The 25,914-nt window shown below is 38.2% G+C and overlaps 1 protein-coding gene across 5 annotated transcripts in view; it reads left to right on the top strand.

Annotated features, from left to right (window-relative positions):
* UBN2 (ubinuclein 2) overlaps positions 1-25,914 on the top strand; it is an 80,087-nt gene that overhangs the window by 6,681 nt on the left and 47,492 nt on the right. For 3 of the 5 annotated variants that reach the window (XM_012447559.2, XM_012447560.3, XM_012447561.3), the window contains exons 3-5: positions 16,969-17,070; positions 23,246-23,383; positions 24,047-24,150. In XM_012447559.2, the coding sequence (XP_012302982.1) occupies positions 16,969-17,070; positions 23,246-23,383; positions 24,047-24,150 (344 nt within the window). Of the gene's footprint in view, positions 1-16,968; positions 17,071-18,009; positions 18,984-23,245; positions 23,384-24,046; positions 24,151-25,914 lie in introns of those variants that run through there. The other 2 variants (XM_012447563.3, XM_012447564.3) reach the window with 2 other exon arrangements.

Below are 25,914 nucleotides of genomic sequence, written 5' to 3'. Positions count from 1 at the left end.
AGCGATTCTCATGCCTTGGCCTCCCAAGTAGCTGGGACTATGGGTACACCACTACATCTGGCTAATTTTTTGTATTTTTAGTAGAGACAGGGTTTCATCACGTTGGCCAGGCTGGTTGTGAACTCCTGACCTCAAGTCATCCATTCTGCCAAGTAACCATCATTTATTATAGTCTTTCTAGAGTCCAGACTGTTTGCTTTACATATATTATCTCCAATCCTTGTAATAAAACCACAGGCTAAGTAATATTGACCACATTTTACAGATGAGGAAACTGAGGCTCTGAGTTCCAGATTAAGTAACTGATCCAAGGTCACACAGTGGCAAGAGTAGGCTACATGTCCAGGTCTGTGTAGCTCTAACTCTATTCCCTTTCCACCACCATTGAGAATGCTATTTTAATTCCCTTGGTATAGTAGTTCTCAAACCTACCTGGCTCCTAAGAGTTTGAGAGTGAACGTGTGTACTTCTAAGCTCCTTGCATCAGACATAATTGGAACCAGTATGAGACTTCTTTGAAAGTGTCTAGTTTATGTTAAATATTCATGTATATTCTGTATTCAGTGCCACAATATATTGGTGTTTGTTTCAATACAAAAACAATTTTTAATTACCTGATTAAGTTGCTTAACATTTTTCTCAAATTTTCTAGTATTACTGACGTTGTAGAAAGCCCCACTTCTCACCCCATGTTTATACTATGACTTTAAGTACTCTTGGCACTTTGCTAAAACATAACGCAGTTGAGAAGCAACACCTTACCCCTCTGATTCCTCTGTGAGTTGAAAAGTATCCCACAAGAGGTAGGATATCAGCTCACACTGGCCTTGTCATTCATAGTACTCCCAAGATACAACTGGGATCTTGACCCATACCTGCTGACTCCTTATGGTAATTAAGAAACCATTTGGGAGGCCGGGCGCGGTGGCTCACACCTATAATCCCAGCACTTTGGGAGGCCGAGTCGGGTGGATCACGAGGTCAAGAGATCGAGACCGTCCTGGTCAACATGGTGAAACCCCGTCTCTACTAAAAATACAAAAATTAGCTGGGCACGGTGGCGCGGCCTGTAGTCCCAGCTGCTCGGGAGGTTGAGGCAGGAGAATTGCCTGAACCCAGGAGGCAGAGGTTGCAGTGAGCCGAGATCGCGCCATTGCACTCCAGCCTGGGTAACAAGAGCGAAACTCCGTCTCAAAAAAAAAAAAAAAAAAAAAGAAACCATTTGGGGGTAGAAGAAATAAAGGAGAACAGATTGGAATTGGAATCAGGTCCTAGGCCATACTTTGCCATCAACTAATTGTGTCCTTTTGGTGAAGTTATTTAGCTTTGGGCCACAGTTTTTTTTCTCTCTCTCTTTTTTGTTTTTTTTTTCCCTGAGACAGAGTCTCTGTCGCACAAGCTGGAGTGCAGTGGTATGATCTTGGCTCACTGTATACTCTGCCTCCCAGGTTCAAGCAGTTCTCCTGCCTCAGCCACCTGAGTAGTAGCTGGGATTACAGGCATGCACCACCATGCCTGGCTAATTTTTGTATTTTTAGTAGAGACGGGGTTTCACCATGTTGGCCAGGCTGGTCTCAAACTCCTGATCTCAAGTGACCTGTATGCCTTGGCCTCCCAAAGTACTGGGATTACAGGTGTGAGCCATCAGGCCTGGCCAATGCCATAGTTTTCTTATCTATAAATTGAGAGGTTCAGATTTTTCAGAGATCCTTCTGGTTCTCTATTCTGTGATTATATGATAATAAATTTAAGGATGGACTGGTGGGTATTTTAATAGGAGGAATAGCAAAAGTTGTTACACTAATTTGTAGTATTTAGTTACAATGTAATCTTTTGAGATTATATTGTATTATGATGTATAAATTGTAAAATCCTATAGGACGTGTAAATCCTAAATAGGATGTATAAGTCTTAAAATACTGTGTTTTTTATACAAGTTATACATTGGTTAAACTTAATGTTTTAACCAACCAGTACACTTATGTAGCTCAAAATTCAAAAATAAAAAATCTTCTTTTTGTTGTATTGCCTACCCGTCGAATCCCACTTCCTAGGCAAGTAACGTGCCTGTGGTACTAAAGATATTATATCTTTGTACATAGACACCTATTCCTTTCCCATCCCCTTTTTATGCATATCATAGAATATTGTACATGCTTATGCTCTTGGCTTTTCTTTTTCTTGAGATGGAGTCTCACTGTGGCCCAGGCTGGAGTGCAATGGTATGATCTTGGTCCACTGCAATCTCTGCCTCCCAGGTTCAAAAGATTCTCCTGCCTCAGCCTCCTGAGTAGCTGAGGTTACAGGCGCATGGCACTACGCCCAGCTAATTTTTATATTTTTAGTAGAGATGAGGTTTCACCATGTTGGTCAGGCTGGCCTCAAACTCTTGACCTTGTGATCCACCTGCCTCAGCCTCCCAGAGTGCTGGGATTACAGATGTGAGCTACTGCACCTGGCCTGCTCTTGACTTTTTGTTTATTATATCTTAGTATATTTGTGTGGGGGGTGTCATATCAGGACAAAGTGCTTTCTGTGCCTTTTGTTTTCAAGGCCGCATGCAGTTTTATTGCATGGAACTATCACACTTCAACCAGTCCCCAAATTATTTAGGTTGTTTTCAAAAATTCGCCTTTATTAATAGTGCTGTAGTAAGTTAGTCTGTAAAATGGCATTTTACACAATTTCAAGTTTATCTCTAGGACAAATTCCTAGAAGTAGAAGATTCAGATCGGAGGATTTATGCCTTTATAGTTTTAGTATATATTACTAAATTACCAGTTCTACTTCCTCCAGCACTATATTAGAGTATTTTGCCATGAGTTATAAAATCAAGGATTGGAATTGCCCTTTGCAAATGGAAAAATTCCTGTAAGTAAAGTGATTCAGTATATGACTCACTACCTTAAAGTTAACATTAAGTCTTCTTAGTTAACCCTAGGATAGTATCTGGCATAGAAAGACCAACGTTCTGAAGTTATTTGATGAAATTGAGTTTCAGTTGACTTAGATATATTCAAGCCTTGTTATTGTATTTACAGTGATAAAATATTACTCTTGTTATAATCTAAATTAATGGGCTACATTTCTTCTCTGGATTTTTATTTTGCTGACTTACTCTCTTATTTCCATTCTATTTAGAGATTTTATGTAAATTAACCAAAATGCATGGCCAATTGTGTATCTATGAGTATTAAGTGTGTGTGTGTGTGTGTGTGTGTGTGTGTGTATATATATATATATACACACTATATTCAACAGGACCCTGTTTCTACCAAACTAACCACACACACAGTTTGTTTGGCATATGTATACCAAACTCTGTGTGTGTGTGTGTGTGTGTGTGTGTGTAGATATATATATATAGAAACAGGGTCTTGTTGAGTATAGAATACACACACACCATACACACTTAATACTTATAGATATACACTTGGCCATGCTTTTTGGTTAATGTACATAAAATCTCTGATTAGAATGGAAATAAAAGTAAGTCAGCAAAATAAAAATCCAGAGAAGAAACAAGACCCTGTTTCTAACAAACAACAACAACAAAAAAAAATATATAGTTTTATATATATATATATAGTTTATATATATGTGTATATGTGTGTGTGTGTATATATATACACACACACATACATATATACACACACACACACACACAGATACAGAGTCTTGTGTTGCCCAGGCTGGTCTTAAATTTCTGAGTTCAAGTGATCCACCTGCCTCAGCCTTCCAAAGTGCTGGGTTTACAGGTGTGAGCCACTGTACCCAGCCTAAATATTTATTTATTAAATAATTATTCAGAACTTTTAAATAAAATCATCAGGCCAGAAGTGACCTCAGAGAGGATATGTTGTCCTGCTGGGCCCTATAGGCCTAGAGCTCTAGGCTATCACAAAATCTCTCCCTTAAACAACATTGATCTTCATTGGTGTCTGGGGCAGGTGTTGTAGCAGTTGAAAATCAGTGATGTTAGAAAAAAAAAAAAGAAAATCAGTGATGTCAGAAATTATAAGAAGTATAAAACTGTAAAAAGAGCACCCTGCATTGAATTTAAGGGGTTCCCTTCTTTGTTCTGTCTTATTTTTATGGCCATGTTCTATTTCCTGTTATGTTGTTCTTATGCTCAGGTAATGTGACAATTCACATTTAGCCTCATTACTAAATGGTTTTTGGGGAAATGGTCAATATAACTATTAAGTACTTATTTTTACGGAGATTATACTATTTTGGTTGTTGTACATAAATCTTTTTAAATAGCTAAGTCCAAGTTTTGACATTTCTACAACTGTATAGGCTCCAGATTTGTCTTGATGGTTAGAAAGGAGGCAGGATACAGGTAAAGGAGGCTCCGATGCCTCTTTATTCCCTGTTAAGGATCTAGAATGTTTAGGTGAAACATCTCGGCTTCCAACTCAGTTTTTAGATGGTCTTTAGGTAATATATGCTTTTTGTCAGGCCACCTATACTCTAAAGTAGGCTGGTTCAATTCGATAAGTATAGACTTGTTCTCTTAGCCTTTTAGGACAGAGGATAGCCTGTAATCGTTGAAGATTTCTCTTAGTGATTTTTTCTCACTCCATTACCCCAGCCATTCTGAAAGATCATGCTGTCCTAGGATTGGATGTAAATTCCATAATTTAAAGGAAAGCACCTAGCACAATACCTTGTGCCTAGCAGGGGCTCAGTTAAGACTATGTGAATCTGAATGACTCTTTGAATAGGAAGACATGTATTCTGCCAGGCATTTATTGGTATTCATGAAATCACATTATAACTTAAAACTGCTTACAATGCTATATAGACCATCTTTCATGCTTAGTTCTATGTGATTTTGGACTCTCAGAGCCCTGTAGTTTCTTATTTGTTTTAAAAAGAAGGCAGGGTTTCACCTTGTTGGCCAGGGTGGTCTTGAACTCCTGACCTCAGGTGATCTGCCCACCTTGGTCTCCCAAAGTGCTGGGATTACAGGCATGAGCCACTGTACCTGGCCATAATTCTGAGCAGTCTTATAAATACAGTTGACCAAATGGAATAACTCTATTTTTACTCAAAGACAAATTACTTTTCTGAAAAGTCTTGATTTTCTTGAGACCCTGTCTCTAATAATAATAATAAAAATAATAATAAAATGGGCTGGGCAAAGTGGCTCATGCCTGTAATCCCAGCACTTTGGAAGGCCAAGGCAAGTGGATCACTTGAGGTCAGGAGGTTGCAATCAGCCTGGGCAGCATGGTGAAACCCTGTCGCTACTAAAAATACAAAAATTTTCTGGGCATGTTGGTAGGTGCCTATAATCCCAGCTATTCAGGAGGCAGAGGCAGGAGAATCACTTGAACCCAGGAGGTGGAGGTTGCAGTGAGCCGAGATCGTGCCATTGCACTCCAGCCTGGATGACAAGAGGGAGACTCAGTCTAAAAAAAAAAAAAAATATATATATATATATATATATATATATATATTTTTTTTACAATGAAAAATATTGATTTTCTTTTGTATGACTTATAAAGGTGATTCTTTTCAGATATGTTTTAAAGTATCTTGGAATAACTAATTTCTGATGAGTAACTTCTTCACAGTAAATACTATTCAGCTGAGTGGAGAGAAATATAATTTTTTTTTTTTTTTTTTAGAGAGAGAGAGAGAGAATAGGAAGGAGGAAAAAGGAAGAGAAAGAGAGAGAGAGAATGGGGAGGAGGGAGAAGGAAAAGAAAGAGGGAGAGAGAATGGGAGTATTGCTTTCTTGCCCAGGCTAGAATGCAATTTAGTAATGGATATTGAAAACCTCTTTTATACTGATAATTATACTTAATGATGTAGTCAGGAAGGAATAAGGGAAGAAGATAACAAACAAACAGCCAACCAATATTTAATTTAAACCTATGAAATGCTATGCGATTACTGAGGAGTGATTTACTTCCAATTATATAGTCACCTTTGGAATAGGTGTGAGGTGGTAATGTATGTTTTGTGTATTTGAAGTGGAGAGTTCTATAAATGTTTATTAAGTTTACTTGTTCCGGGTCTGAGTTCAAGTTCTGAATATCCTTGTTAATTTTCTATCTCGTTGATCTATAGAATCGTTAGCTCTTCTTGTTGCATTGATCCTTTTGCCATTATGTAATGTCATTCCTCGCCTCTTTTGATCTTTGTTGCTTTAAAGTTTATCAGAGGCGAGAATTGCATCTCCTGCTTTTTGTTTATTAGTTTATTTTTACTTTATTTTTACTCTCTGTTTGATTGGTAAATCTTCCTCCTTCTCTCTGAGTCTTTGTGTATTGTTGCATGTAAGATGGGCCCTAAGGATCGTCTTGGTACAGAGCTTTGTGCAAACTTGTTGACACCACCACAAAGTAAATTCTACTTGCAAAACACAAATAACAGTGGATTTAGGGTTTTGTAGACCAATAATAGTGTGATATTACATGTATAATAAAAACGTAAAATAACCTTTTAAACCAAACTTGGGGAGGAGAGAGGGTCTTAAATAAAGGGCAAGGAGGAATTCCTAGCTCAAATAATAGTTTCTTTATTGCAGTTACCAATTCTAATAGCTTGCTGTGACATGCCTTTTTCATTCCTTGGCCTCTTTGAATTGAATAAATTCTCTTCAGCCTTCTTTAATCCCTTAGGAACAACTGAGAATCAGCAGTTTTAGGATGTTTAGGAGGAAGGACCAATATCCATATGTGATGATTGTGTATACTATTTTTGTGCTGTGTAGTCAGCTCTTGGCTATATTTCCACTGCCTTGAAACTCTGTTCCTTTCTATTGGTAGGTTGAAGAAATGGGCATAGATGTAAACAGATAAGGTTGTGGCAGGGCTGGGACAAATAGGGAGTCTTGTGACGACAGGATGTTTTCTTCTCACTTATGAGACTGGAGTCTTTCTTAGCAGTCAGGGTCATGCTTGCTCTGTCTACCAGAGGTGATCAATGAATGTTGATTATTAGTTTGGTTTACTATTAGCTGGAGGCAATTTGGGGTCGGGGGGTCCAGTACTAAGAACATCTTGTTTGTTTGCTTTCCAGTTTAGTGTTACAGTGTAATGAGGCTGCATTGGCTTGAAACACTGATTGTCAGGTTAAGCAAGTACTAATGACTCAGTAAGGAATATTCTTCTGAGTCACAGGGAACTAGTGCCTAGAAGAGTAGATAAGAAGGAGGTTCTTTACTTTAAATGTAGCAAATTCAAGGCTTTAGTGGTGGTTGTTTGGAAAATAAGTTTTGATTTTTATAAGATCTTCTTAATGTGTAAGCTGTGTAATATCAACTGCAGAGGTTCAGAGAATTTATGAAGAAAAAGTAATTCAAAACAGGTCTGTCTAGGAGTGAAGACACTGTAATTTAATCCTTTGCCAATGTAACTTGAGTTTCTTTAGGTTAAATTTTAATATTTGTGAATTAATTTACACGTACCTTTCTGGCAACTGTCAGAAGTTTGGTTCCAGCTTATACAATTTGCACATTATTTAATTCTAGCACAATTAGGGAACTGCAGGGTGGAGAATAGAAATGGGGGGGTAAGGCAGGAGGCAGGTCAGGGTTGGAAGTTTTCCAGGAAGGCCACAAAGGAAAAGCAAACTGTAGCTAGAAAACTACTTTAATGGCCTCTGTGATGAAGGAGGGAACTGGATTGTGCGCTATACTTGGCAGAAATCTTTAAGTGGAGCAATGCCTGTGGAACCCTAGTTGCTCGAGAGTGAGTTAAGAAAGAGCTATTCAGGTATGGGTGTGTCAAATACAGGTTATCCAAAGCTCTCTCCACAGTGAGACTAGGAAGCACAGCCACGTGAGGAGGAGTTCCAGACTTTGGTAGTGAACATTTAGTGGGCCAAACCTAAGAAAATAACATTTATTGAATGGGTAGTACATGTCCTTAATAAAACTCAGAAGATACAAAAGGTAATGTGATGAAAAGTAAATCTCCTTCCTACCCCTGACTCTCAGCTAACTAGATCACTCCTTAGAGACACTGTGAGTTTCTTGCCCCAGAGAGCTATGTATATGCGGGCAGTTACATATTTCAAAGATTTTTTTTTTGTTGCTGTTCGCTGTAAAAAGATATATAAATGCAGATGAATGAAAAGATCAAGATAAAAATCAGCAAATCACCTATAAGTCCACTGCCAGGCAGAACCATGTGAATAGTTTGATGGTTTAAAATATATCCTTTCAGGACTTTTAAAAATGCATGTGCAATTACATATGTACTTTCTTGCACTATAAAAAAAATTTTTTTAGAGCTAGGTGTGGTGGCTAACACCTTTAATAATCCCAGTTACTTGGGAGGCTGAGGCAGAGAAGATAGCTTGAGCCTAGGAGTTCAAGACCAACCTGGGCAACATAGCAAGACCCCATCTCTCAAAAAAAAAAAAAATCAAATCACCTGAGCAATACATGAGTATGTTCCTTTTATTAAAAACAATTCAAATAGAGCCCGGCGCGGGCCTTTGGGAGGCCGAGGCAGGTGGATCACGAGGTCAAGAGATCCAGACCATCCTGGTTAACATGGTGAAACCCTGTCTCTACTAAAAATACAAAAAATTAGCTGGGCATGGTGGCGCTTGCCTGTAATCCCAGCTGCTCAGGAGGCTAAGGCAGGAGAATTGCCTGAACCCAGGAGGCGGAGGTTGCGGTGAGCCGAGATCGCGCCATTGCACTCCAGCCTGGGTAACAAGAGCGAAACAATGTCTCAAAAAAAAAAAAAAAAAAAAAAAGACAATTCAAATAATACGTATTATACCAAAGTCTTCCTTCACCACTGCTTCCAATTATATCCCTTCCCCGTCGTAATGACCATGGTTATCTGCTTGTTGTGTATTTAAGCATTTATACATATCTGTAGATATATATTACTGTATTTTTTATTTCATAGATTAGATCATCCTGTTCCTATGATAGAGAAAAAAAACAATATCTTGTTATTTTGCTGTTATCTCCATGATTACCAGTTGAGGACCTTTTCAAATGTCTAGTGAACATTGATTTTTGTGAAGAGCCTGAGCTGTACATAACGTCTAGTAAACTGCTCTTGTTACCTTCTATATTAATAAATACTCTTCTACCACAATTTTTTTTCTTTTTCTTTTTTTTCTTTTTTTGAGACAGGGTCTTCATCACCCAGACTGGAGTGCAGTGGTGTGATCACAGCTCACTGCAGCCTTGACCTGGGGTCAAGTGATCCTCCCACCTCAGCCTCCCAGGTAGCTGGGACTATAGGTGCCCACCACCATGCCTGGCTTTTTTTTTTTTTTTTTTTTTTTTTCTTGGTAGAGACAGGGTTTCGCCATGTTGCCCAGGCTGGTCTTGAACTCCTGGGTTCAAGCAATCCACCCACTTCAGCCTCCCAAAAGTGCTAGGATTATAGGCGTGAGCCACCTCGCCCAGTCTCCCGCGTTATTCTTCAGTGGCTGTTAACATTGAATGGATATGCGATAGTTTATATAATTTATACTTTTATAATTGATATGCTTGGTGAAGACCTTGTAAGATCATTTTTTGGGGAGGCATTTTGGTTAGGTATTAACTATTATGATCAAGTAAGGCTTTGATTCTTTTATTTGCTCCTGTTGATAAGATTCATACTTATTTAACAATACTAATCATTTTACTACTTAGATTAGATTATGGATTCAGAACTATTATGGTTTCTGGTGGCAACAGACTAGTCACTTTGACTAGACATAGATGTTCCTAAATCTCTCTAATTACTCATAAATTGTTTGCACTTTTGCATATATGTGATTGTGTCCATTACAGCAGATCCTGTTTGTATAGTTTTCCTTAGGTAAATCTTACAGGCACCTATTTATGCCTAAACAAGAATTATGTTAGGAGAGCAGAAAAAGATCATTGTCATTGTGATTTTAATGAGAAAGCATCCTGCAGAAAAGATTGAAAGTGTAGGCTGATGCATGAGAGCTGGGAGGATTAAGTGAATAGCAGGAGACTATCCCAGATGGGGAGAAAGCAGAAGGAAAGGTAGGAGGAAGGTGTATTTAGGGGAAAGTTGGTAGACAGTTTGAATGGATGAAATGTTCATGTTGGAAAATTGTAAGAAAAAAATTGGAAAGGTAGTTTGAGTCAACATGTAGAAGGCATTTAACTGGTGCCATATTAAGGGTTATCTTTTTTTTTTTTTTGAGACAGAGTCTTGCTCTGTCACCAGGCTGGAGTGGAGTGGAGTGGCGAAATCTTGGCTCACTGCAACCTCCCAACTCCCTGGTTCAAGTGATTCTCCTGTGTCAGCCTCCCAAGTAGCTGGGACTATAGGCACGCACCATCACGCCCAGCTAATTTTTGTATTTTTAGTAGAGATGGGGTTTCACCATGTTGGCCAGGATGGTCTTGATCTCCTGACCTTGTGATCCGCCAGCCTCAGCCTCCCAAAGTGCTGGGATTAAAGGCATGAGCCACCACGCCTGGCTCAATTTATTTTCTTATAGGTGGAGTGCTTCTGAAGCATTTTGAGCAGGGGAATAATACGATATTTTCAAAATATTAGGTGGTAATTATGCAGGATAAATTTGAAGGAAGAGGCTGGGCACGGTGACTTGTGCCTGTAATCCTAGCACTTTGGGAGGCCGAGGCGGGTGGATCACCTGAGGTCAGGAGTTCGAGACCATCCTGGCCAACATGGTAAAACCCCACCTCTACTAAAAATACAAAAATTAGCTGAGCATGATAGTGCATACTTGTAGTCCCAGCTACTCAGAAGGCTGAGGCAGGAGAATCACTTCAACCTGGAAGGCAGAGGTTGGGGTGAGCTGCGATCATGCGACTGTACTCCAGCCTGGGTGCCAACAGAATGAGACTTCATCTCAAAAAATAAAATTTTTGAGGGAAGAGAGGAGAGGCTAATGAAGGCATTCATTATATTTAGGTGAAAAAGGCTAGCATTCTAGCATTGACAGTTAGAATGGAAAGGAAGCTGTAAATGTGACTAATTATTGGAACAAAGATTTATGGGGAGAGATACTTGGAAGCAGAAATTATGAGAGACTTTTGAAATAGCTTTATTGAGGTATAACTTAAATAAATGTAATTCATCCATTTTAAGCATATAGTTTGATGGATTTTAACAAATGCATATAATCCTGTAACCACTACTACAATCATGATACAGAACAATTGCATCATCCCAGAAAATTCCCTTTGTAGACAGTCCTGTCCCTCCAGACTTAGCCCCTGGTATCCTCTGATCTAGATCCTGTGACTCTAGGCTTTTTTGGTGTGTGTTTGTTTGCGTTTTCTAGGGTTTCCTGTAAATGGAGTCTCATGTCTTCTGTGTCTGGGTACTGTCACTTAGCATAGTGCTTTTGAAATCCCTCTATGTCTTGCATGTGTCCCTTTTTATTGCCGAGTAGTAATCCACTGTATTCCTACTGTGGATTATGTACCACAGTTGTTTATCTGTCCACCAGATGATGGCCGTTGGGTTGTTTCCAGTTTTTGGCTGCTGTGAATCAAGCTGATATAAACATGAGAGTACAGGTCTGTGTGTGAATATACATTTGCATTTCTCTTGGGTGCATGTAAGAGTGGGGTTGTTAGATCCCATGGTAACTGTATGCTTAATAAGAAACTATCTGATTTGCTGAGAGAGATCATTAAAAGAAAAGAAAAAGAAACTACCAAACAATTTTTCAAAGTAGCCACATCATTTTGCATTCCTGCTGATGATGTGTGAGAGAAGCAATTGCTCCATGTCTGTTTTAGCATTTGATATCATCACTCTTTTAATTTTAGCCAATAATGGTTTTTTTTTTTTTTTTTTTTTTTTTTTTTTTTTTTTTTTTTTTTTTTGAGACGGAGTTTCGCTCTTGATACCCAGGCTGGAGTGCAATGGCGCGATCTCGGCTCACCGCAACCTCCGCCTCCTGGGTTCAGGCAATTCTCCTGCCTCAGCCTCCTGAGTAGCTGGGATTACAGGCACGCGCCACCGTGCCCAGCTAATTTTTTGTATTAGTAGAGACGGGGTTTCACCATGTTGACCAGGATGGTCTCGATCTCTTGACCTCGTGATCCACCCGCCTCGGCCTCCCAAAGTGCTGGGATTACAGGCTTGAGCCACCGCGCCCGGCCAATAATGGTTTTAAGGCAGAAAAATTGCAAAGATGAACAAAATGGGAATGTCAAATGGGAGAAGCTAATTTGGAGACAAATGACAGTGGGAACACTAATTTCAGTTTTGGTCTACTGAGTTTAAGGTATTTTCAACTAAAAAATGACACTATGGATTCTATAACTTTTCACGTAGAATTTTTAATAGAATGGCCTGTTGGAGTTAGACAGTCCTGAGTTTGAAGATTGGCTCGCCTACCTTCTGTGTGACCTTAGATGAGTTACTTGTTCTTTCCGAGCCTTAGTTTTTCCCATTTGTCAAATGTGAAATAATAGATGGTTGTACTTAGTATGGGATCTGATGCACAGTTAGCATTCAGTGGATGGTAGTTGTCATCATGATCTTGCTTGGCATTTAAATATATATTTTATGCCCCCAATAACTTGTGAATTTCTTGCAAATCTGAGCATTTTCTTTCTAGCTGTTCTCTTCCCCAACTGTGTTAATTCCCTGTGCCAGTAGCCAGAGTGAGTTTGTTAAACACTGATCTTGTCAGTTACTTCCCTGTGCTGATCCCTTCAGTGGCTTCCACAAGTGCTTGAGTCCACTTGTCCTTGTCTGGGTATGAATATCTTAGTAAGAAGCCTTGATTAGGTTTTTCTGTTGAAGAGGTCTCCTTTCAACCTTTTTCCTTTCTACCATTTATAACTATTGTAGTCATTTGTTTAATGTTTCTCTTCTCTTTGTACTTAACTGCTTGTGCATAACTATAAAATCCATGAAGGCTGGCATATGGTAAGTCCTCAGTACATTTGTTAAATAGATTATCTTGTTTTAAGTTACTTGAAGACAAGGACTTTTTATACTTAAATTATTTCTGCTATTTTAACATATTGCTTTCTATGGCTTAAGTTCTTAACAGATATTTTTGACTCTAAATAATGGTTCAAAATAAGCTATGTAGAATTATTGAGTCTCATAAGATGAAGAGTTTTAAAAGTTATTTTAGCATATTTCTATTATGACAGTAATATGTCATAGAAAATTTAGAAAACATAAAAGAGGCAGAAGAAGAAAATGTAAGAGTATTGCAAAGTCTCTTGGCAGATGCTTTCAGATTTCTTTCCAAAAGGGTTTTATTGGTACACTCTTAGCAGCCGTGTTTGAGCAGTCCTATTCTCCATCTTTTCAGAATTTAAAGGCTTTTAATTTGATAGAGGAAATTGATATCTTACTGTAACCTCATTTGTTTTTGATCATTTTCCATTAAGTTGTAATGCTGCATTTTTCATCTTCTTATATACTAGGGTAAGTTTCTGAACAGTGCTGTCCGTTAATTTCTTTATTCTTATATTCCTGCCTCATCTATTTTAACTCCCATAACTTTAAACATACTATGTGGCAGGACTAGTCACATAAATCTAAGATCTAAGAGATCTTAGATCTCTTCCTCTCTCTCTCATTTAGGGTGAAATCATCCCTCATGTCCTTAACTGCTTGTGTATAACTTTTTCTCAATAGAATGTCTCTTACTGACCTCTCTCTTTTCCTTTTCCTGAATTCTAATTCTCACCATAATTCTATAACATAATGTAAAGCTCTCATTCTGCAGATCTGCCAAAATGGGAAAAATAAGGACAATCTAATACATATTTTGCATCTAAGCACGTATGTGTGTTGTATGTATATATGTGTATATGTATCTTACATCTGTGTGTGTGTGTGTGTGTGCATATATATGTGTATATGTGCGTGTGTGCATGTTGTTTAAGGTTGCTAACTGGTATTTCTTGAGAAAGATTATCATTGTTCTTGGATTATACCCTTAGGGGCCTTATTTAGCAAAATGCAAGTGTTGCCACCCTATGTTGGTTCCTAGAATTGTTCTCGAAACTTTTACCTAACTTGTAAAATCTAAAAATATGGGAACCACTACTTATATCTTGCACCACAGTGCCTTTCTTGGTGATGCTGGTATAGTAATTGTGTTGTTTTGTCCACTGAAAAGCGTATAGTGGAGTCATAGCTTATGTGGGAGTTAGGCGTTTTTAGTATCACTATGTAATACAGAGATAGCAGTTAGTCAGAATTGCCTTTGCAAGTTACTTGTAAGGTGATGACACCGTGTTGGAAATGTCTTTCATAAGTCTGGCATAACATTTTTCCCTCAAGCACTAGAACAGATCACTGTTTCTTTGCGTTGAAGCAAGGTGAAGCAATTTGCTTTTATTTAAGGGCCATGTTACTGCGACTTACGAATCTTTAACCATTAGAATCACACTTTTCATTGAGAGATATGTGGTGTGAGAGCTGAAACCAAATGAGATGACTAGAGATTTACATCTTGCATCTCATGCTATCTGTAAGGCTCACTGTGGCTTAGTGGTGGCATGTTGGTTGGCAGAATCCTTTGCACTAATTGTTTTCTTGGTTTTGTTTTTGCTTTTGTTTTTTGAGATAGGGTCTTGTTCTGTCACCCAGGATTGAGTACAGTGGCATGAACTTGGCTCACTGTAGCCTCAACCTTCTGGGTTCCTCCTGCCTCACCCTCTCAAGTAGCAGGGACCACAGGCACATGCCACCATGCCTGGCTAATCTAAAAAACAAATTTTTTTTTTTTTTTTTGAGACGGAGTTTCGCTCTTGTTACCCAGGCTGGAGTGCAATGGCATGATCTCGGCTCACCGCAACCTCTGCCTCCTGGGTTCAGGCAATTCTCCTGCCTCAGCCTCCAGAGTAGCTGGGATTACAGTCACGTGCCACCATGCCCAGCTAATTTTTTGTATTTTTAGTAGAGACGGGGTTTCACCATGTTGACCAGGATGGTCTCGATCTCTTGACCTCGTGATCCACCCGCCGTGGCCTCCCAAAGTGCTGGGATTACAGGCGTGAGCCACTGCGCCTGGCATAAATTATTTTTTTTTTGTAGAGACAGGTCTTACTTTGTTGCCCAGGCTAGTCTCAAACTCCTGGTCTCTCACAGTCCTCCTGCCTTGGCCTTCCAAATTGCCGAAATTACAGATGTGAGCCACAGCACCTGGCCTTCTCCTTCCTCTTTTTTTATGCATCCTCTTCCCCACTCCCCTACCAAAAAAATCATAGGACAGGGAAATATTAGAAGATGCTTAGAAAATTTAAACTGGGTACCATAGCTTGTATCTGTAGTCCTGGCTACTTGGGAGTGTGAGGCAGGAGGATCGCTTGAGCCCAGGCATTCAAGGTGAGCTGTAACCCTACCATGGCACTCCAGTTTGGGCTACAGAGCCAGACCCTGTGTAATTTTTTTCTTTTGGAGACAGAGTCTCGCTTTGTTGTTTAGGCTGGAATGCAGTGGCACCATCGCAGCTCACTACAACGTCCACCTCCCCAGTTCAAGCAATTCTTGAGCCTCAGCCACCCAAGTAGCTGCGACTACAGGCGCCCACCACCACACCTGACTAATTTTTGTATTTTTAGTATAGATGGGGTTTGGCCATTTTAGCCAGGCTGGTCTCAAACTCCTGGCCTCAAGTGATCTGCCTGCCTCAACTTCCCAAATTGCTGGGATTACAGGCGTGAGCCACTACACCCAGCCCAGACCCTATATCAAAAAAAGAATTATAGACTCACAAAAAGTTGCAAATATACTACAGAGAAGTCCCATGTACCCATTGGACCCAGCTTCTCCCAGTAGTAGTATCTCACATTATCTATAGTTATCAAAACTAGGAAATTGACATTGGCATAATACAGTTAACTAGATAATAGATCTTAACTCAGATTTCACATACTCATTTCAGGTTTTACGTGCGCTCATTTTTCATTGTCTTGTATGTCTGTGGGTGTAAGTCTGATTATTGAAACAAATACTTTTAGGCTGGACCCAGTGACTCACACCTATAATCCCAGCACTTTGGGAGGCTGAGACAGGAGGATTGCTTGAGCCCAGGAGTTCAAGACCAGCCTGCACAACATAGGGAGACCCTGTCTCTACAAAAAAAATTAAAAATTAGCAGGGCTTTTTGGCATGCACCTGTAGTTCCAATTACTCAGGAGACTGAGGCAGGAGGTTCACTTGAGCCCAGGAGGTTGAGGCTGTAGTGAGCCATGATCATGCCACTGCAGTGCAGCCTGGGCAATAGAGCAATACCCTATCTTAAAAAAAAAAACAAACAAATAATTTTAAGCATAATTTTAGGTTTACAGGACAGTTACAAAGATAATACAGAGAGTTCTCGTACAGCCTTCACCCACTTTCCCATGTTGTTAACGTCTTACATTCATATGGTACACTTGTTACAGCTAAGAAGCCAGCATTGGCACACTACCATTCAAGTCCACATTTTATTTGGATTTTATTAGTTTTTCCCCTGGTGTCTTTTTTCTGTTCCTGATCTCAGCCAGGCTACCATATTACACTTAGTCATTATTTCTCCTTAGGTTCATCTATACTGTGGCAGTTTTTCAGATTTTCTTTGTTTTTGATAATGTAGACAACTTTGAAGAACACCGGTCACTCATTTCGTAGAATGTCCTTGAATTTGGTTTTGTCTGACGGTTTTCTCTGGGTTAGGCTGGGGTTGTAGGCTTTTGAGAAGATCACAGAGGCGAAGTGCAGTTTTTATCACAGATCAAGGATACATGGAGTCAATATGACGTATCTCTGTTGCTGTTGACTGATCACTTAGAGAGAAGTGTGGCCAGGTTTTCCACCAGGAAGTTACTCTGTCCCTCCCCTTTTCATACTCTTTAGAACAAGTCACTAAGTGCAACTTGCACTCAAGGTGTGGGAGGACTTAAACCTCTTGGAGAGGGGGATTATCTACAAAATTGTTTGAATTCTTCTAACAGGTCTTTTTTAACTTTATGGAAACAGCATGAGCGTTAAATCAGTCTAACGTATCTGTTCTTTGCAGGGTGGGAAACCCCGTAAACACCGGAAGGATCGGCTACAAGATTTAATTGATATAGGCTTTGGCTATGATGAGACAGATCCATTTATTGATAACTCAGAGGCTGTGAGTAATGTATCTTTAATATAGCAGCAAATTCAATGTTTGTATGGGATAGTAGAAGTCAAGGGTAAAGTAACTTAAACAGTTCAGTGAATGTTTCTATTTGTGCTTTTTAAAGCCATGTTCACTACTTAAAGATTTACCTTTTATATTTTTTATTTTTAAGAATACTACACATTTAGAATTTTGTAATACTGGGTTTGTATATGGTGAGTTGTTATTACACTATTAAACTAGACCTAGTTCTATCAAACTTTTTTCTGTAAAAGGCCACATAGTAAGTATTTTAGACTTTGTGAACCTTACGGTTTCTCTCAGAACTACACAACTTTGCCATTGTAGCATGACAGCAGCCATGGATAATACCTAAACGGATTAGCATGGCTGCATTACAATGAAACTTTATGGTCTGTGAAATTTAAATTTCATATAATTTTTGTGTCATGAAATAGTAATTTTCTTTTGATTTTTTTTCCCAATCATTTAAAAAATGTAAAATCCATTCCTAGCTTGGAAGCTGTATGAAAAGAAGCTAGAGGGCTGGGTTTGGCCAGTGTGTCTCATGATTTTCTTTTTTTTTTTTTTTTTGAGACGTAGTTTTACCCAGGCTGGAGTGCAATGGCGCGATCTCGGCTCACCGCAACCTTCGCCTCCTGGGTTCAGGCAATTCTCCTGCCTCAGCCTCCTGGGTAGCTGGGATTACAGGCACGCGCCACCATGCCCAGCTAATTTTTTGTATTAGTAGAGACGGGGTTTCACCATGTTGACCAGGATGGTCTCGATCTCTTGACCTCGTGATCCACCCGCTTCGGCCTCCCAAAGTGCTGGGATTACAGACTTGAGCCACCGTGCCCGGCCAGAATGTCTTTATTTTCATATGCTCTGCTCCTTTCCAGTTCTGGAAAGAATCTCTTGGGATTCTCTAATAATTGCTCATTTTCAGATGTGTAATTATAACTTTGACTCCATCATCACCCCTTGCCCAAACTGAGAACCAAAATAAGTTTTTTAAAAAAAGTAAAAAGGAAAATCAAATGCTGAAAAAACATTATGTTAAGATAATGGTTCTCAGTCAGGGGTGAAAATACTAATACTTCTTAACTCAGACTTAAGGAATTAGGATTTCTAGAGGCAAGGCCTACAGAGATTTTAGTGTTCCCTTTTTTAAATTATAAGATTAACATATGCTTATGGTAAAACAATAATAAAGTACAAGTTAGTTATTAAGTAGAAGGTAAAGTACCCAAAGGGGCCCCCTTCTGAGAGGTAAATACTAAAAATCTTCTTATGTAGTTGTCCAGAAATTTCAGTGATACGTATATATTAGTACATAGATATAATCCTTTTAATGGCTGTTAGTGAATATACCTAAATTGCATAATTTACCTAGTCACATTTGATGTACATCTAAATTATTTCTAGTTTTATGTGCATACAAGTAATTGAGCATCTGGGTGCGTTTATCTACTTAAGTAAATGTGTATGAAGGGTATTTAGAGAGTGCATTTATATGGATAGGATAAATTTTTAACAGTGGAATTTGTTGGTCAAAGGGTATTTATTTGCATCTTGATTTTTATTGATGTTCCCAAACTTGGGCAGGTGTGTTTCAAAATAACTTCCGAAGTAAGAACCATGCAGTCTTAAAGATTGGTGCTACTGGGTTGAAATTAATCTGGCAGACATCTATAATATCTATTTAATTTTTTATTTCTGCCATGCCTTATTACCAGGATGGTACATTGAATGCCAGCCTTTATCACCAGTCTGTTTTGATTGAGCCCTACAGCTTTTCCTCTGGAATCTCCTTTCTCTTAGAAAAGGAAGAAGAATTTAGGAGCGCATTTAAGGACCGAAGCAGCCCCTTGATCACATAGCAAATGAAAGACAACAAGTCATGTTTTGCAGTAGAGAAGGTGTATGTTCTTCCATTCTTGTCCATATACTAGAGTAATATAATCCCAGAGATTATGATATCCTCTGCAATGTGCAGTAATTACTAAGGATATACAGAAAGTGATGCTAGGCGACTATTATCCTACCCACAAATTATATAGTATGTCTTTTTTCCTGTTGTTACCGTGGTTGCTTATAAAGTTGATGACAGCATATAAAGGTAGGAGAGTGACAGTAAGGACTTCAACATGAGGCACATTGGATACTCTGTCAAACTTCTAAGTTACTTCCGGTGTCCCGACATAAACTTAGTTACTATACTAGGCATCTTGGTCCGTTTAAGTAACATATTGCCAGTGTCATTTGGAGTAAAGTGGCCGTCCTATTACAAAAAAGGTTGTCAACCAGTAAATCAGGGCATGGAATGTTTGTTCTAGAGTCTTGAGCTTGATTTGTAACTCAGTGCAGAAGTCTAGATTATTATCTTAATTCAGTTTCTAATTTGCTATGTAGCCAGGAGTGAGTCTTTTAGCACACCCGGTTTTCTCTGCTATGACTTGCTTACCCCACAGAATTAATTGCGCCTTAAATAAGGTAATGAATGTAAACTAGCTGAAGAACATGAAGCAGGTGCAAAGCATCAGTAGAAATGTTAACATTATGTGTACATTTTGAATTCTAAATAACCAAGAAGGAATTTAGCCATATGTAAATGGGCATCACATGTACTCACACTTACATAAATAGCTTTTTTAAATTAATAAACTTTTTTTTTTAGAGCAGTTTTAGAGTCACAGCAAAACTGAGCAGAAAGTACAGTTTCCGTGAACACCTTGCCCCTGTGCACACGCCACCTTCCCCACTCTCAGCATCCTGTACCACAGTAGTACATTTGTTATAGTTGACGAGCCAACACTGTGACACATCATTGTCACCAAAGTTCATAGTTCACATTAGGGTTCATTCTTGGGGTTGTACGCTTTGTGAGTTTGGACAAATGAATAACAACATTTATCTACCGTGGTAGCATCACGCAGAAGTGTGGTATCACTTCCCTCAAAATCTTCTGTGCTCTGCCTATTCATTCCTCCCTCCCTCCTAATTACTGGCAACTACTGGTCTTAACTGACTTCATAGTTTTACTTTTTCCAGAATGTCTAATAAAGAAAATAATATAGTATGTAACTTTTATAAATAGCATTTTAAATATTTCATTTTGTAACATTTAGGATATTTTTAAGCCGACTCTTGTAACCCATAATTGGATTACATATAAACTTAAAGGGTGTGACTGGTATTTTTAAAGAAAATTAAATCAAATAGAATAAAAACTATTGGTACATTATTGGTAGACTATACAGTTTTATTGGGTGTGTATGTGTATGCTAGATTTTGATGTGTAATGTATTTTCCACTTTGGTTGTGGTGAAGAAAAGTTGAAAGCTATTGTTTTAATAAGTTAGGATAAATTTTGTACAAGTTGTTTAGTCATACAACTAGTTTCTAAACAAGGTAGGTTCCTGTTTTATAAGAAGAAGTTGAACTGAAAGGCAGGTTGCTTGACTTACGAAGTAACTTAGTATCTTTGCCCTTGACATACTATTTAGTTGTTTTTATGAGATAATTCAGACATAAACAACTATGGCCGAACCAAATGATTCTTGTTCTTTTCATTTGTTGTTTTGCCAGTAAGCTTTCAGCGTTGGCATATTGTTTGATATATTCTGAATCATGTACTAATTACTAAAAATAAATACCTGAAAATAAATGCTTTTGAAGATTATTTTTAGTCTCATATTTATGCTACCAAATTGTAAGAGATCTGAAAGAAAATGTTATTACTTATTAATAAATAATGATACCAGGCATGAATGACACTTTTATTTAGATGGTCTCTTAAATTTCACTAGAACTTTGTGAAGTAATATTGTCCCTGTTTTATAACTCTCCAAAACTGTTATTAAGTGATTTTCCCTGGGTCACAGTAGCTAGTCATGGGCAAAGAATCTAAATCCAGGCCTTTTGATTCTTAAGTTCAGTGTGTTACCTCTTAATACGTTCTGCTTAAATGGCTGAACTAATTATTCATAAAGAGTTTATTCTCCTGAAGAGTATTCTAATAGGAAAAGCTCAGCAGAATACTGCATAAGAAAGACTTTGAGCACATCAGAATTGCCCTGTATACCTGGTGATGAACGTGTTTCACTCCCACGTGAAGCAGCTTGGTACAGTGGATGGGTTGGAGGCAGCCAGTGACTTTGCTAAAACATGTATATATATAATTGCTTTGGTAAGGTACTTACCTGGCTTTCATTTTTAACGTGAGAGTAGTATTTGCCTTTCTTACCTCACAAGGGTATCGTGAGGACCAAATGAAATACTTTATATGAAGAAGCATTGAAAATTCTAAAGCATTGTACAAAACAATGTAGGCAAAGATTACAGGGATTTTTATCTTGTCACAGTTACACTTTTCAAAATGATTACAGTCTACTGTGTGCAGTGGCTCACGCCTGTAATCCCAGCACTTTGGGAGGCTGAGGCAGACGGATCACCTGAGGTTGGAGTTCAAGACCAGCCTGACCAACATGGAGAAACCCCGTCTTTACTAAAAACAAAAAATTAGCCGGGTGTGGTGATGCATGCCTGTAATCCCAGCTACTCAGAGGTTGAGGCAGGAGAATCGCTTGAATCGGGGAGGAGGAGGTTGCAGTGAGCCGAGATCATGCCATTGCATTCCAGCCTGGGCAACAAAAGCGAAACTCTGTCTCAAAAAAGAAAAAGAAATTATTATTACACTCTTTTCACTTTTAATTCTTCACTCCTTGTATCACTCCTTTATTTGCATATGGTACTGCCCCTTTTCTGTTAGATCTTTATGATAGTGTAGATCTTTATAGTAGATCTTTCTGGTAGTGTATTAAGTACAACAATAAGAAAGTAGTTCATTTTTTTCTTTTAGCTTTCTTCACTAATTTTATTTCAGTTTAATTCAGTGTGATTAAACAGGTCTCTCTTCCTTTTTCTATTCTCCACATAATTTAAAAGGATACAGTTTAAAATCACAACTTTTGTACTTAGCCTTAACATTCTTACAGTAACTAATAGGATATGTACAGTCTTTGCCCATGGCAAAGAAATTTTCCTAAAAATGTGACTTTCTTAAAGACTAGTTAGATGATGTGAAGAACCTCGGAAGTAGAGGTCTGGAGATCCCAGGTAACAGGTATCTTTCTACTATCAGATAAGTAGTTCCTTTTTTCTTTAATACTTTGAACACCTTCATTTGGTTAAGGTTGTCCTTCACTTAATGTTTGCTTTTTATCCATCCTTATCAGGTGAGGTAATGATAAACCTTAAGATCCAGCCTTTGGGGACATAAGTGTGATTTAATAAACAAGTTGAGTCCCTTGCTTTAAGCAAAATGCCTGCTCATTCTAGGTCCTCAAGAATGTACTTTCTGAACAGAGCGGTTGTTTTTCTGTGCTATTCTTCTTCTAAAATATATTTGCTTTTTTTTTTTTCTTGAGACAGTCTCACTGTGTCACCCAGGCTAGAGTGCAGCGGCGCGATCTCGTGTCACTGCAACCTCTGCCTCCTGGGTTCAAGCAATTTTTCTGCCTCAGTCTCCCAAGTAACTGGGACTACAGGTGCCCCACCACTACCACGCCCATCTAATTTTTTTTTTTGTATTTTTAGTAGAAACAAGGTTTCACTATGTTGGCCAGTCTGATCTTGAACTCTTGACCTTGTGATCCACCTGCCTCAGCCTCCCCAAGTGCTGGGATTACAGGCGTGAGCCACCATGCCTGGCCTAAATTAAATGTCTTTAAGATTTTCTCCACTTAAAAGTATAGGGCTAAGATAGAAAAAAGTTTGTTATTCTTTATAAAACCTCCTTATGATGGGAAGTGAAATTTACTCCTTATCCGGACACTTAGTCCTCTTTTTTAACTTGATTTCTCAACAGAACCATTTGTCATTAAGAAAAGTAGCAGTGGGAAGGAAAAAAAGTAATAGTAGCAGTTATCCTTAAATGTTTCTTAGCAGGTGATATATTTAGAATTTACTTCATTATTTTGGAAGTTTTTTTCATATACGTATATACCAAATTATCAGAGCTAATTTTTATTCCAGATATTAGCTTTCTAAATTTATACAAAATATTCATTGCAGTCTGTGTTGCAACTAGGATTTAAGGGAGATGCTGCTGTGGCGAATGAATTTCTTTGACATTTATAGAGTTAATAGGATATAACTGAAACCTTTTCTTCTTACCTAGTATGATGAATTAGTTCCCGCTTCTCTAACAACAAAATATGGAGGCTTTTATATCAACACTGGCACTCTGCAGTTTCGCCAAGCTTCAGATACTGAAGAAGATGATACTACAGACAACCAAAAGCACAAGCCACCCAAAGTGAGTTTATCAAACATTGCAACAGTAATGAGAATGTTCAGTTAACAGGATATATTTTTGAATGTTACTTATGTTATGAGTGTGAATGTAAGGAAAAGTAAAATACAAACCATTGTTTCATGAATATACAGTTAGTTACATGATTTAAAATTAAATTATGTAGATATGAGGATATTAGTATTTACATCATAAAATTGTATTTTCTTTTAAAACTCTACAAATGTGGGCTAACAATTTACTGTTCTGTGATAAGGTTATATTTCTCAGATAGGTTAAGACTTGCTATAGAAATGACTAATAGCTGTTACCTTTCCTAAGATGTGATATGTAACAAAATCTATAGAATTTGTCTTTGGGAACATTGTCTTTGGGAAGGATACAGTGTCCTTAGATAAGTGTTTCTTGAAGTGTGGTCCAAAGACTTACTTGTACCAGAATTACCAGAATACTTGTTTAAAATGCAAATTATAAGGCCCTAACCCAGAAAACTGAATAGAAACCAGAGGTGACAGTGTTCTTGAACCCCAAGGATGTGCATTTATAACAAGCAATTGTAATGCACACTGACATTTGAGAAAAACCACTGCTGATGCTGGATTGCTAACATCAAAGAGTAAAGCATTGATACTTACATAAATGATACATTCTTTTATCATTTCACAGGTTTCCAAAATAAAAGAAGATGATATCGAGATGAAGAAGCGGAAGCGGAAAGATGAAGGAGAAAAGGAGAAGAAGCCAAGGAAAAAAGTACCCAAACAACTAGGGTACGTTAAATTAAACCTAAGAAGGGAACTGGTGTCACAGTATGGCTGTCTATTTTTAGAAAGATATATTTACCATTAACTAATTCAACTTACCTGAGCTTAATGACTTATATTTAATAGTATTATATTTGTTAATAAGTAGAAGCCTTTGTCATCTTAGACACTCAGTGTTTTAGATGAAATTTATAGATTGGTTTATTAAGCATTTTGCTCATTACAACTTTTTACCAACAAGAACAAGTTTGAAAAGATATTATAAACATTGAAAAAACTATTCTAATCTTTGATACTAAAACTAAGTTTAGATGCCTGGGGAATGGGGGTTGGCAGTAGCCTATATGTAAATAATTTATGGTTGTTTTAATATTTAAAATTTTCATTGATTTCATTATTTTTTTGAGACAGTGTCTTACTCTGTCACCCAGGCTGGAGTGCAGTGGTGCAGTCTTGGCTCACTGCAGCATCCATCTTCTGCGTTCAAGTGATTCTCATGCCTCAGCCTCCCAAGTAGCTGGGATTACAGGTATATGCCATCACACTTGGCTAATTTTTGTATTTTTAGTAGAGACGGGGTTTCACCATGTTGGCCAGGCTGCTCTCAAACTCCTGACCTCTGGTAATCCGCCTGCCTCGGCCTCCCAAAGTGCTGGGATTACAGACAAAAGGCACCATGCCCAGCCAAAAATCTTCATTGATTTTATATAGCTATTTTTTTTTTTTCTGCCTTGAGACAGGGTCTTGCTCTGTCATACAGGCTGGAGTGCACTGGCACAATCATGGCTCACTGTAGCCTCCAACCTCTTGGGATCAAGGGATCCTCCTGCCTCAGCTACCTGAGTAGCTGAGACTATAGGCTTGTGCCACTATGCCTGGCTAATTTTTATATTTCTGTATAGATGGTGTTTCGCTGTGTTACCTAGACTGGTCTCAAACTCCTGGGCTCAAGTGATTCACCAGCCTCAGCCTCCCAAAGTGCTGAGATTACAGGTGTGAGCCACTGCACATGGCCAGTATATAGCTATTATTAATGATATTGCTGCTAAAAATCAAATAGAATTTCTCAGAAGCCTTACATCAGAATAAAATATTTGTATAATGCAATCAAAAATTGTCAATTGCCTCGACTTCTCTGTGGCTTTTTTCACAGAGCTAAGGGAAAGACACTTGTGAAAGGCTGAATTTTGTTTCTATACTTAGCAGTGGAGGTACATCTGAATTTTGGGCTATCAGTATCCATAAGGTTGATGTAGGGGGTATTTCTTCCCTCCTAAAACTTGGGATTACAGTCATTAAGAAATTAGGAGGAAAAAATGTTTATATTACTAATGGTTGTCTTAAATTTTCATTATTTACAAGTAAACTTCTTTGGGAATGTAGGCTGCAAGTAATCCCTTTTATTGAATGTATTGTTTTTCAACTATATAACTTATTCATTTATTCAGCAAATATTAGTACCCTGCTGTATGGCAGGCACTGATGTAGGGTTTGGGTTTTATAACAGTGACTGAAACATGGGTCTGCCTTCAAGATGCTAATAACCTTTTAGGTTCTGTAGTGCATATTTGGAAGCATTTAAGCCATAGGATTTAGGTAAGATTTCTAGGAGGAAGTAATAGCTAAACTGAGCTGTTTCCTCATCTTTTTCACCATAATGGCCATTTACCTATTTGTCTCTCAAGGGAAGAAGATGCTATTATAATAGTATAAATTAATAAGAAATTAAGAAAACTGCTGTGTTACCTGTCAAATGATTACTTTAATTCT

Source organism: Aotus nancymaae, unplaced genomic scaffold, assembly GCF_030222135.1.
Source record: "Aotus nancymaae isolate 86718 unplaced genomic scaffold, 86718_ANA_hifiasm-v0.15.2.pri h1tg000002l, whole genome shotgun sequence".
Taxonomy (NCBI): domain Eukaryota; kingdom Metazoa; phylum Chordata; class Mammalia; order Primates; family Aotidae; genus Aotus; species Aotus nancymaae.
Note: the sequence above shows the minus strand (reverse complement) of the source record. Positions and strands in the feature narration are given on the sequence as shown.